The 13,850-nt window shown below is 41.5% G+C and overlaps 1 protein-coding gene and 1 long non-coding RNA gene across 6 annotated transcripts in view; one reads left to right on the forward strand and one right to left on the reverse strand.

The window, feature by feature from the left end:
- Positions 1 to 9,565: 9,565 nt before the first annotated feature.
- LOC127355520 (uncharacterized) lies at positions 9,566 to 12,997 on the reverse strand. Its single transcript, XR_007881778.1, has 2 exons — positions 12,877 to 12,997; positions 9,566 to 11,228 (listed from the first exon to the last, which is right to left on the reverse strand). It is a non-coding gene; the product is annotated as an uncharacterized LOC127355520 (long non-coding RNA).
- Positions 12,977 to 13,850, forward strand: part of dctd (dCMP deaminase) — a 145,349-nt gene continuing 144,475 nt past the window's right edge. For all 5 annotated transcript variants that reach the window (XR_007881767.1, XM_051386459.1, XM_051386460.1 and 2 more), the window contains exon 1: positions 12,977 to 13,162. Coding sequence is in view for 4 of the 5 variants with exons in the window: in XM_051386459.1 (XP_051242419.1) it covers positions 13,122 to 13,162 (41 nt within the window). In the remaining variant the exon portion in view is untranslated. The remainder of the gene's footprint in view (positions 13,163 to 13,850) is intronic.

Below are 13,850 nucleotides of genomic sequence, written 5' to 3' on the forward strand. Positions count from 1 at the left end.
TCAAGTCCCCACAGAGTAATACATTTCCCATGGTTTTATAATGGTTAATTTCCTCAAGAACAGAGAAAATATCTGGGTTGTAGTAGGGGGATTCTGATGGAGGTATATAGATGGACCACATGTAGACATGTTGCTCAGCACAAATAATATTTTTGTTAATTTTCAACCATATGTAAGATTCTTCTTTTTAATAACTGTGATGGACTGGCTCAGTTCAGATTTACACCATATAATCATGCCTCCTGAATCTCTGCCTTGGGTTATTGTGGGACGTTTGTTGATAGTATAATAATCTCAGTGTAGCCGTGAAGAGGACCAGTGGACACATCTTCTCTGCACCATGTCTCCTGTAAAACTATGATGTCAGAGTCTTTTAACTCTATTAAAATCTGAATTTCTGCTCTTTAAACCAAAAGCTGATGATCTCAGACTTTGAATGTTCCAAATGTTATTGTAAATAATTTAATCTCCAAGTGTGATCCGTTAAAAAATTTGCCAAACACCTTAAAAGAAAAATAATAATAATAATAATAATAATAATAAACTAGATATAAAAAAATAATAATGGTAATAAATGAAAAGAAAAAAAGGTGTAAAAAGACGAAAAGAGTATAGTAAGTAAATTAATAAAATATTAAACTTTGAGTGACATTTTAAAGTGTATCATGTGTGAAATACTGTTAAGAATTGTCCTTATATTATATTATTATATAGGATATATTATCCTTATACAACATGTTAAACTATTAATTATTGTGGTGTCTCTGCTCTTCCACCATGTAGCTACATGAGGCGAGAGCAGAGCAGGTTTAGCATGTGTAATATTTCTTTGAGTTCACCAGAGGGGGGTGGGGCTGTGGCTCTTCTCACTGCTGCAGCATAGTTCAGCCCAATAGGCTGCTGCTCCTGTAGTCTTGGTTCTGCCTTTGGGAGGAGGGGGGGTATAGGACCTCCAGGCTGGCGATCTCTCTGATTGGGTATCAGAGGCCAGTGTTGTGTGGGCTTTGGGTTGTGATGTTGGTGATGCGGTGGATTTGGTGGCCTGGTCATCCTCTCTGACAGCCGGGGGTGGAAGCATGGTGGAGGTCTGGATGGTCTTGAAGGTTGAGGAGGTCCTGGCAGTCTGCATGGGGTCTGCGTTGTGTGGTTACCCCTTGGAGTGGTAGTAAGGCTCCTTCCAAGGGCAACATCCTTCAGTGTCTTAGCAAGGGTGGGGACTGCATTTTCTGTGTAGGTGTATGTTATCATACAGGACTGCCTGGTGGAGAGTCGGGTGGTGGGCCAAGAACACATTGGGTTTGAGGGCACAGTCCCTGGAGAGGCTGATATTCACTCTGTGAATGGTGTGTGGGTGGAAGTCTCTCCTGTTCAGCAGTGTGGATATGATTATCTTGCTGTTAGGGAAATTGGTGGAAGCTTGCTCAATGACTCTCCTCAGAGAGTCTGCCAGTCTGTCCTGATGTGGCTAGGTGAGCCTAGCTCAGGCACTGTTAACAGCTCCAGGGCTCTCCTGGTGTTGGGGCACCAGATCTTCTCCGTTCTGTGTCTTGGAAATGAGGTCTTTTCATCCAGGAACTTTCTATTAGAGTCCATAAGGAGGATAATGTCAGCCCTTCTGCCTGTGTGTGTTTGTTCAGTCTCAGCTGTCGGGTCTGGATGTGGAGCTGCGGTGGTGGTTTCAGGTCTGGAGCTCCTATTTGGAGGCTGGCTAGAGGCCAGGCTTTGGACAGGTGCAGGGGTGTGACTGGCGTCTTGGCTTGGGATGTGTGTATGGAGGAAGCTGGTTGATGGGGGGGGGCATTAGAGTCTGCACCAGGCTGGGTGAGAGGGGGTGAGTTCTCGAGGAAAGGGCCCTGTTGTACTTCAGGTGTAGTGGGAGTTTGGCTGGATGTGGTCTGGGTCTGAAAGGTGAGCACAGGGGGTTGTGTGGAGTTCAGTCTGGCTTGTAGACTGAGCCCTGTTCTGTCCCTCTCATGTAGCTCTTCTCTCAGAGTAGCCAAGCCAGTTCTGCAGTTGTCCCTGTCCTTCCTAAGTTCCTTCACCTCCTCACTGAGATGATCCAACTGTCTTCTCTCACAAGCTAGTTCTTGTTGAAACTCTCTCAGCTGTGAGTTGACGTTGTTCTGTTCTTTCTTGGCCTCACTGACAGTAGGAGAATGGTAAATGGACCTGTACTTGTATAGCGCCTTTCTAGTCTTCTGACCACTCAAATCGCTTTTACACTACGTGCCACATTCACCCTTTCACACACACATTCACAACAGAAGTAGGCTGCTGTTGGTCCAGCTGCTCTCTGATCTGAACCAGTTCTATTTCCATCTGGGAGAAGTGTTCTCTCACGATGTCCAGGGCCTCAGAGTGCTGTAGCAGGGGAAGATCAGTGTCAGCATCTGCAGGCTGTCTGTCTGGAGCAGGGACAGAAGAGGGGGGTTTGGCCCCCAGGGCTGGAGCGATGCTTGTGAGGATCTCCTTTTCCTTCTCAGCACTCAGTCTCATAGAAGGAAAGTCGAGCTCAAACTGTTACTGTTATTCTGGTGGTGTCAGAGTCATTCTCTTCAAGTACACTTATTTTCCATCCATTACAAATACCTGTTCTCTTTATTGCTGGGTAATGCGATCTGAACACATTCAGCCAGGCGAATGGTTCATCAGTCCAGAAGATTAAATTGCAGGACCTTCCATCTTTGTGATGGTCCAGGAATAGGATTTCTGGTCTTTCTCGAAAGTTTTCTTTGTTTATATTTTCCTTTTGCAGTTTTGCTTTTGATAGCTGGGGGATATTCAATGGCTTCGGAGTGTGTAGACATCATGATACAGCTGTTGATCTCCAAGGTTCTGTGTTTTGTGTTTAAAACAGCACTACTGCTGTTATTGATGCCGTTGATAGGTAACCACAGTCCAGTGTTAGCTTGTTAGCTATTAGCTTGAGTGTTTCAGTTGGGACTTGTTTTATAGTAATAAATGCAAAAACTTACTGATTTCAGGGTCCAGTAGTTTACTGTTACTTGCGCGTTTAGTCTCCCCTGTCCTCTTCTTTGTTTGTTTTTTGTTTTCTCCTTGTTTGTTTCTCTTCAGCTTGATGCTCTGTTTACTGAGCTCTGTTTACTGAGCTCCTTCTTCCACCTGTATCTTTTTTCCTTCTTTCTCCTTCTTTTTCCTCTTTTTCTCTGGAAGGACTGTGGTCACTCCTACAAACGTGTACACTCCGCCTTTTTGACTTGTTTGATTCACAATAATATCGGTCAGTTTAAAGGCTAATTGTATGAAACTTGGCCAGGATTTGTTTTTTATTATTATTTTTAAAATTCCATGATCCCCTCTATCGTAAGGTGTATAGGATAGGAGGTTTGCACCTATCCAATCCAATCCAATCCAATCCAACTTTATTTGTTAAGCACTTTAAAAACAACCAAAGTTGACCAAAGTGCTGTACAGGAGAATAAATAAGACATCATAAATGTAAACAGTGATGGTGATGATGAAGACCACTGTTAGGAACATAGACAGTGATGGTGACAACACTGGAAAGTTCCAGTGGCAGACAACAGTGGTGGCCCTGTCGGCTCGAACTGTGTGGAAGCCAGTAATGGTGACGTTGGAGTCCGGTATCTGCTCGTGTAGCCACGTTTGTAGGGTTTAAACCTCCTCTTCTTCATCCTCCATTTAACCCCCGCTCTGCAGCCTCACTGTCTCCTCAGCTCCTCCAGTATGGAGGTCTCTCTCCAGTCAGGATGCTAGGGGTCCTCAGGGCGATCATCTGGTCGCGGGTGTAAACAATGCGACTCGCCGTCGCCATGGAGACCCGTGCAAACAAAAAATAAAAAGTGCTCAAAAACGCCAAAAAAGTATTTAGGCGACGTGAACAAAGTAGTAAGAAAGTAAGAAAACAGTTAAAAATAGCAAAAAACATTAAAACTACAACAATGATAGGAGCTGCCATGACAGGCTGCCGTTGTCGCCGGCGCCCTTTCACCTCGGGCCGACTTGGACACATTGACTCCCATTATAACCATATATTTTTGATATACTATAATCTTGACATATTATAATGCTTTTCCCATGAATACCTAAGAAATCTAAGCCACTACCTTCAAAATACAGGGAAAACAGGTTTTAAGTATGATGTGTGTGTGTGTGTGTGTGTGTGTGTGTGTGTGTGTGTGTGTGTGTGTGTGTGTGAGTGAGTGAGTGAGTGAGAGAGAGAAATTCGAATCAAAGGCCAAATGAGCTGTTTAAGTTTTTTCTTGATCTAGAGAGAGCCTCCTCTCTCCTTGGATGCTTGTGTGAAAATAGTTTGAATGATAAATGGTAAATGGATCTGTACTTGTATAGCGCCTTGGTCCGTGTATGGTCCGTGTATGTTTTGGTCATTGGATTTTCCTTTCAGAAACGGGTATTAAAAAACAGAAAACGAGTGGTTATTTGATTTTCGTTTTAAAATACAAAAATTAAAATTGAAATACAAGGCGTTTTTCTTTTTCATGGTCAAAAGGGGATGAGTGAAATTAAAAAAAATATTCGATTTTCATTTTCTATTTCATATAATAAAAAATAAAATCACTAGAAAACAGAAACGGAAAAAAGGCCTGTTTTTTCATATTCTGAGACCGGATGTTGTCATTTACAGGACGGTGCTGTGTAGAAGAAACAGTAGGCTAGTAGACTGCGGTCAATCCAGCCGTGACTCCGATCTCCGTGGTCAAATCAGCCGCACTTATTCCAGATTCCATATTTTCTTATATTTGAGCTACTGTAAAAACATATCGCTCAATATTTCCAGGCTATGGGTGAAGCATTTTCTTTATACTTCAATAATGATGCAGTAATCATGACAAAATTTCACACAAATGTTTAAAAACATCTTATAAAAAAATGATAATATAAAGACTAAGCACTAAACACAAAATCCTACACAATTCTAATTTGTTTACTTTTCACACAAAATGCAATTCCAGTCCACATTCTTCTTATTTTGCAGCTCTGCTGTGTCCATTTGTAGGCACTGTATGTGGAACCACCTGCAAAAGGGAAAAATAATTAGTTTTAACTTCAAAACACCATTGTACCTACTGTCTCTTCCTCATACACTACCGTTCAAAAGTTTGGGGTTACCCAGACAATTTCATGTTTTCCATGAAAACTCACATTTTTATTAATCAAATAAGTTGCAACATGAATAGAAAATATAGTCAAGACATTGACGAGGTTAGAAAATAATGATTTTTATTTGAAATAATAATTTTGTCCTTTAACTTTGCTTTCGTCAAATAATTCTCCATTCGCAGCAATTACAGCCTTGCAGACCTTTGGCATTCTAGCTGTCAATTTGTTGAGGTGATCTGAAGAAATTTCGCAAAGCACCTCCCACAAGTTGGATTGGCTTGATGGGCACTTCTTACGTACCATACGGTCAAGCTGCTCCCACAACAGCTCAATAGGCTTGAGATCTGGTGACTGTGCTGGCCACTCCATTACAGACAGAATACCAGCTGACTGCTTCTTCCCTAAATAGCTCTTGCATAGTTTGGAGGTGTGCTTTGGGTCATTGTCCTGTTGTAGGAGGAAATTGGCTCCAATCAAGCGCTGTCCACAGGGTAAGGCATGGCATTGCAAAATGGAGTGATAGCCTTCCTTATTCAAAATCCCTTTTACCTTGTACAAATTTCCCACTTTAACAGCACCAAAGCAGCCCCAGACCATCACATTACCTCCACCATGCTTGACAGATGGCGTCAGGCACTCCTCCAGCATCTGTTCACTTGTTCTGCGTCTCACAAATGTTCTTCTGTGTGATCCAAACACCTCAAACTTAATTCATCTGTCCATAACACTTTTTTCCAATCTTCCTCTGTCCAATGTCTGTGTTCTTTTGCCCATCTTAATCTTTTCCTTTTATTGGCCAGTCTCAGATATGGCTTTTTCTTTGCCACTCTGCCTAGAAGGCCAGCATCCGGAGTCGCCTCTTCACTGTGGACGTTGAGACTGGCGTTTTGCGGGTACCATTTAATGAAGCTGCCAGTTGAGGACATGTGAGGCGTCTATTTCTCAAACTAGAGACTCTAATGTAATTGTCCTCTTGCTTAGTTGTGCACCGGGGCCTCCCACTTCTCTTTCTATTCTGGTTAGAGCCTGTTTGTGCTGTTCTCTGAAGGGAGTAATACACACCATGGTAGGAAATCTTCAGTGTCTTGGCAATTTCTAGCATGGAATAGCCTTCATTTCTCAGAACAAGAATAGACTGTCGAGTTTCAGAAGAAAGTTATCTTTTTCTGGCCATTTTGAGAGTATAATCTAACCCACGAATGCTGACGCTCCAGATACTCAACTAGCTCAAAGGAAGGCCAGTTTTATAGCTTCTCTAATCAGCACAACAGTTTTCAGCTGTGCTAACATAATTGCACAAGGGTTTTGTAATCATCAATTAGCCTTTTAACACGATTAGCTAACACAATGTACCATTGAGAACACAGGAGTGATGGTTGCTGGAAATGGGCCTCTGTACACCTATGTAGATATTCCAGCTAGGAAATCTGAGGAAATGGCGCTCTTCCAAATTATCAGAATATCACTCAAATTGGCAAGATAATCTTAAAACCTATAGAAAGGCCCTCCGTAATGCCAGAGGAGCCTATTACTCAGCACTAATAGAAGAAAATAAGAATAACCCTAGGTTCCTCTTCAGCACTGTAGCCAGGCTGACAGAGAGTCACAGCTCTATTGAGCCACATATCCCCATAAACTTAAGTAGCAATGACTTCATGAGCTTCTTCTATAATAAAATTATTACTATTAGAGAAAAAATGTATCACCAACTGCCATCAACAGTTATCAGTGGCTCTCCAAGTTCAGGGACTTCTGTCAATGTAAACTTAGATATATATTTAGACTGTTTTTCTGCTATCGATCTTCATCAGTTAACTTCAATCATTTCTTCATCGAAGCCATCAACCTGTCTATTAGACCCGATCCCAACTAGGCTGCTTAAAGAAGTTGTTCCCTTAATTGGCACTTCTTTACTGGATATGATTAATCTTTCTTTATTATCAGGTTATGTACCACAGTCCTTTAAAGTAGCTGTAATTAAACCCCTTCTTAAAAAGTCCACTCTTGACCCAGGGGTTTTAGCCAACTATAGACCGATTTCTAACCTCCCCTTCCTCTCTAAGATTCTGGAGAAAGTAGTCGCCAAAGAGTTGTGTGACTTTCTACATAACAATAGTTTATTTGAGGATTTTCAGTCAGGATTTAGAGTTCATCATAGCACAGAGACAGCTCTGGTTAAAGTTAATAATGACCTTCTGACTGCTTCTGACAATGGACTTGTGTCTGTACTTGTATTATTAGATCTTAGTGCTGCATTTGACACCATTGACCATAATATTCTTTTAGAGAGACTTGAGCATCAAATTGGCATTAAAGGAACCGCACTAAGCTGGTTTAAGTCATATTTATCAGATCGCTCGCAGTTTGTACATGTTAATGATGAATCTTCAATAAATACTACAGTTAGTCATGGAGTTCCACAAGGTTCTGGACCAATACTATTTACTTTATATATGCTCCCTTTAGGCAACATTATTAGGAATCACTCCATTAACTTTCACTGTTATGCAGATGATACGCAGTTATATCTATCAATCAAGCCCAATGAAATTAATCAATTATCTAAATTACAAACATGTCTTAAGGACATAAAATCCTGGATGACCTGCAATTTTCTGATGTTAAACTCAGAAAAAAATGAAATTCTTGTTCTTGGCCCCAAAAACCTTAGAGACTCATTGTCTAAAGATATAGTTACTCTAGATGGCATTAACTTGGCCTCTAGCACCACTGTCAGGAATCTTGGAGTTATCTTTGATCAGGATTTGTCATTTAACTCCCACATAAAGCAGTCCTCTAGGACTGCCTTCTTTCATTTACGTAATATTAGAAAAATTAGACACATCCTATCACAGACAGATGCAGAAAAACTAATCCATGCATTTGTTACTTCAAGGCTGGATTACTGCAACTCTTTATTTTTCAGTTTGCCCCAATAGGTCCATTAAAACGCTCCAATTAATTTCGAACGCTGCAGCACGAGTACTGACAGTAACTAGGAAAAGAGATCACATCTCTCCTGTACTAGCTGCTCTGCATTGGCTCCCTGTAAAATGTAGAATAGAATTTAAAATCCTCCTCCTCACCTATAAAGCTCTTCATGGTCAGGCCCCTTCATATGTGGGCGGCTGTGGCTCAGGAGGTCGTTCCTCAATCGGAAGGTTGTGGGTTCGATCCCCGGCTCCTGGTGCCACATGTCGAAGTATCCTTGAGCAAGATACTGAACCTCGAATTGCTCCCGATGCCGTGCATCGGTGTGTGAGTGTGTATGAATGTTAGTTTCTGCTCGATGGACTTTGCCATCACTGAGTGAATGGGTGTGAATGTGGCACGTAGTGTAAAAGCGCTTTGAGTGGTCGGAAGACTAGAAAGGCGCTATACAAGTACAGGTTCATTTACAGGTCCATATCTTAAAGAGCTCATAGTACCCTATTACCCCACTAGAACACTACGTTCTCTGAATGCTGGGCTACTTGTGGTTCCTATAGTCTCTAAAAGTAGAACAGGAGCCAGAGCTGGTTCGGGAGGCAGACACCCTCACCACATTCAAGAGTAGGCTTAAGACATTCCTCTTTGATAAAGCTTATAGTTAGGGCTGGATCAGGTGAGTCCTGAACCATTCCTTAGTTATGCTGCTATAGGCCTAGACTATCGGGGGATTTCCCATGGTGCACTGAGCTCCTCCCTTCCTCTCTCTTTCTGCACTCATTCATGTTCCATTAATGCATGTTACTAACTTCACTTCTTCCCCGGAGTTCTTGTGCTTTCTCATCTCGCAGGTTCTTGTCGATCCTGGTGGAGCCTCCTGCCATGGTCCTGCTACATTGCCATTGCCAGTACTGTTGTTGCTGTGCACCTGTCTGTTTGTCTCTCTCTCTCTCTCTCTCTCTCCCCCCTCTCTCTCTCTCTCTCACCCCAACTGGTCGATGCAGACGACCACCCACCTAGAGCCGAAGGATCTGTCCTAGGTTTCTGCCTCTTAAAAGGCAGTTTTTCCTTGCCCCGTCGCCAAGTGCTTGCTCATGGTCGTACTGTTGGGCCCCTGTAAATGTTATAAGGAGTCTGGTCTAGACCTGCTCTATTTGAAAAGTGTCCTGAGATAACTTCTGTTATGAATTGGTGCTATACAAATAAAATTGAATAACAGAAGTTATCTCAGGACACTTTTCAAATAGAGCAGGTCTAGACCGAGTTCCTCATAAAATGATTTACAGAGACTCAACAATTCCCACCATGAGCAAGCACTTGGCAACGGCAGAGATGTACACAGCTTGGGGAAGCTGTGGCTCAGAGGAAGAGCGGCCGTCCTCTAATCGGAAGGTTGTTGGCTTGATACCCGGCTCCTGCCGCCACACATCGAAGTATCCTTGAGCAAGATACTGAACCCCGCATTGCTGTTTGAATGTGTATGAATGCGTTAGTTTCTGTTTGATGGACTTTGCCATGGCTGTGTGAATGTAGATAGATAGATAACTTTTTTTATTAAAGTATTAATCCCACAATTCACTTGTCACAGCAACATTTGAGTAGGAAATAAATAGGCTACAGATATAAAAAACAGGAACATATGCATACAGCAGGTCCAAGGTCTTATTGTGTCTGGTAGTGTATGTGACAAACTGGTGGAAGGTGGGAGTGTGGACGAGAGAGAAACGTGGTTGAAGTCCCCTGTGATGATGATGAAGGCCTCTGGGTGTTTCGTTTGTAGTCCTGCAGTCACAGTGTGGATGACGTCACACGCTGCTTCTGCTTTCCCAGACGGAGGAACATAGACAGTGATGGCGATAACACTGGAAAATTCCTGTGGCAGATAACATGGACGAAGTCCGACAGCGACAAGCTCGATGTCCGGGCTTTCACACAGACGTACCAAGGGTTACACCACCTGTTGTTTATGAGCACGGCCAGTCCCCCTCCTTTCTTCTTGCCGGTTGTGGTGGTGTCCCTTTTGGCTCGAACCATCTGGAAGCCGGGAATGGTGACGTTGGAGTTCGGTATCTGCTCCTGTAGCCACGTTTGTTTCCAGTGATGACTGCAGGGATGTAGGGTTTAAACCTCCTCTTCTTCATCCTCCGTTTAACCCCCGCTCTGCAGCCTCGCAGTCTCCTCCTCAGCTCCTCCGGTATGGAGGGTCTCTCTCTGGTCAGGATGCTAGGGTGCCTCAGGGCGATCATGTGCAAACAAAACATTAAAAGTGCTCAAAAACGCCAAAAAAGTATTTAGGCGACGTGAACAAAGTATTAAGAAAGTAAGAAAACAGTTAAAAATAGAAAAAAAACACAGGCTAAAGACACACTGAAAACACACTAAAACTACAACAATGATAGGAGTTGCCATGACAGGCTGCCGTTGTCGCCGGCGCCATTCCAAGGAGGTGTGTGAAAGGGTGAAAGTGGCACGTAGTGTAAAAAGTGCTTTGAGTGGTCGGAAGACTAGAAAGGCGCTATACAAGTACAGGTCCATTTACCATTTACAGCAACAACAGTAGCAACAACTACACTAATGGTAGTGACTGATGATGACGACAACAACAACAACAACGATGGGGGACAATGAACAGTGACTGTAGTAATAATAGTAACTGTAGTAGTAGGCTTTATGGTTATTTTTATATTTTATAACATTTATTTTAACCTCTAAAATAGCACTTTAGTTTTGAAGTTTGAGCAGATGAGATGAAAGTAGGATTTCAAAAGAAAATGAAAAGGAAACTTTCTTTCAGGGGAGTTCCAGCCCCAGAGGGCTGACATTCGTTTTGACTTCAAATCCTTCTACGACCCTAAAACAGCATGACCATGGCAAGACGCAAACCCTGAATGAGGTAGAAGACTGATGAGATTGAAAGGGACTTTGATGCCTCTTTTCTCTATGTCTTCTTGCTTTGCCCAAAGGAAAACTCAAAAATATCTTGACTTTACCTGACACTTTGCCCTTGTTGCCTACCCTTGTGGATGCTCCCACATTTATTTCCTTTTTAAGGTCCAGTGTGTAACATTTAGGAAGATCAGAAATGGAATATAATATTCATATGTATGTTTTTATTAGTGTATAATCACCTGAGAAAAAGAATTGTTGTGTTTACGTTACCTTAGAATGATGTTGTCTCCAGATGATGCAGGTTGTTTCTACAGTAGCCCAAAACAGACAAAACAAACACTGGCTCTAGATAATGCTGTTTTTCCAAATTGTTATTTTAAATATCTGCATCGGCCCAGAATTTTCCAATTGGTGCATTCAGAAATCTACACTTGTATGTGGATAAATCATGACAGTTAAAATATGTTCTTACATCTTCTATCTGGCCTGTTTAAAGAACTCATAAGCATTGTTTGCCAGTTGGTCACTCTGTGACATTGCTTCTAATTGCCCACAACATTACAAAATTCTACATGTGCGGACAGCAATCTCTCCTTTCCCCCTCTTCTGTCAAGACACAACTTTTGAGTGTCAAGTAACAAAATTAAACTTAACTCATAGACTTGCTGAGAGCCCCCAGGTTAATACTGAATAACAACAAAATGGACTGAGTAACCCGCCTTGTCTGTAGTTTGTGATTGTACAGTTTCATGAGGCTGTGATTATCCTAGAGGTCACAATAGTTCATTTTAGAAAGTGAAGTCAAGTTTCAAAAAATGTTCTCACTACAATGAAATGGCTACTATTGCTACATCATCACACATGAATACAATTGGGTTCATTGGATCCACAAGAGTCTCATCTCTCCAACCATATCAAGTATAATGTCATTCCCATACTGTTTAGGAACTCCACTGTGCAGAAATATCCAAATACATCAGGTGAAATGCATTCAAAAACTGCAGTGGAATAGTGTGCAGTGGTGTGGGCATGTTTGTAAAGGGAAGACACATAGACAGTTGGAGATTTTTGAGGGAATATTGGGGGATGCTGAAAAATGCAAAAAAAAAGCATTTTTGGTCAAAACATATAATATATGACAAAGTGTTCTTCTGTTGGTATCTGTGTCGGTATCGGCGATACTGACTAGTATTGGATAATAAATCGAAATTATGAGATAAAAATCAAATGATGTATACAGTGATTTTGTTGAGGCTACAATATGTGAGAGTACAGTTATTTAATATATTGTGATATCTCTTTTCGTTATTGAAAATTGTTGATGGTCCCTGCGCACTCGTCTCACAGCCGGGTGTACATAGAGATCAATGTTATTCGAGCGGCTTGTTTTGATGAAAATGAGGTTGTAGCTCCTTGTGTGCTTTACTACGGTTGGAAAGAGGCATAGGCTGTGTTTTAAAAATGTCCCGATTATGAGTTATTGATGCAGGAAGTGCGAATCTGTGAATATATTGCCAACAGCCATTGAGGCGCATGTGCACTTCTTATCTCATAATTTCGATTAATTATCTCAAAATTATGACTTTTTATCTCATAATTTCGATTTATTATCTCATAATTTCGACTTATTATCTCATAATTATGACTTTTTATCTCATAATTTCGATTTATTATCTCATAATTTCGACTTATTATCTCATAATTATGACTTTTTATCTCATAATTTCGACTTATTATCTCATAAAATTTTTTTTTACTGGCGGAAATGGGCTTCCATAAATAGTAGTACTTTGCCGGCGTTTCCGAATACAGATACTGGACACGCCCCTTCAGCAGCCACCTTCCCGAAGAAGAAATACAAGAATATTTTGCCCCGGATTAGGCCTTCCAGGCTGTCTGTACCTACTTTCTGTTTACTACTCCATCTACTTTACTACTGTTAGAAGTTAGTCTTACATGCATGATGTTCAATGGTTGTGAGTGGAGTCGTCGAGTGCTAGCGAAGGAGTCCGAGTTTGTCCTTGAAGGCAAAAGTCAGGGATAGTTTGTGTACAGATAGGCGCGGGCGATTACTTCCTGCTTCCTGCATGTTTGACGTCGCGTGTCGTTTTGCCCGGCTGACTCTCGCGTGCAGCACATACAGCTACAGAGAAAAGTAGCTAACGTTAGCTGAACCTGGAGTAACTAATACTTGAAAGACTATGGAAGAAATTCAGCCACCGACACCCGGCCAACTAAATGGGTAACACGTTTTATATTTTTGTCTGACGTACATTCAACAAGCGAGGCACAAACATCCGCCGAGAAGGAGGAGAAGGAGTATTTTTCAGGATTTTACTTTCTCATAATTAAAACACCAGCCTGAGAAAAAGACAAAGAAACAAAGAAACAAAACAAAGAAACAAAACAAACAAATACAAGTCTTACATTTTAAATCTGCAATTATGCATAACTATGTTTTCATTAGTGTATAATCACCTTAAGATAAGAATTGTTAAAATTAGCCTTTTATATCTATATATGCCACGGGTCATCTTCCATATTGAACTGCTATGGTTCACTGAGAGTGAAGCAAAGGAGTTGCAATCTGCACTACTCAGCGACATGTCTCTAAATCCTACACACTGGACCTTTTAAAGACCCCCTCCAAAATGTATTAAGACACATATATGAATAGTCTGCATGGAACAGTAATGTTGCCAAACACTGGCTGTAGGTAGTGGCGTTTTTTGCACGTTTCACAGCCACCGAAGTCTCTCTTTCGCCCTTGGGAGGGGAGGAGGAAGAGGCACAGTTGTGATCTTCATTTACACCACTAGATGCCGCTAAATCTTACACACTGGTCCTTTTAAATACATTACTTTGTGATCCACATGTTTGACGTTGTATAGATTAAATGATTAAGCAATAAAGAAAGAAAGAAAATTATT

The sequence above is a fragment of the Dicentrarchus labrax genome, unplaced genomic scaffold, assembly GCF_905237075.1.
Source record: "Dicentrarchus labrax unplaced genomic scaffold, dlabrax2021, whole genome shotgun sequence".
Classification (NCBI taxonomy): domain Eukaryota; kingdom Metazoa; phylum Chordata; class Actinopteri; family Moronidae; genus Dicentrarchus; species Dicentrarchus labrax.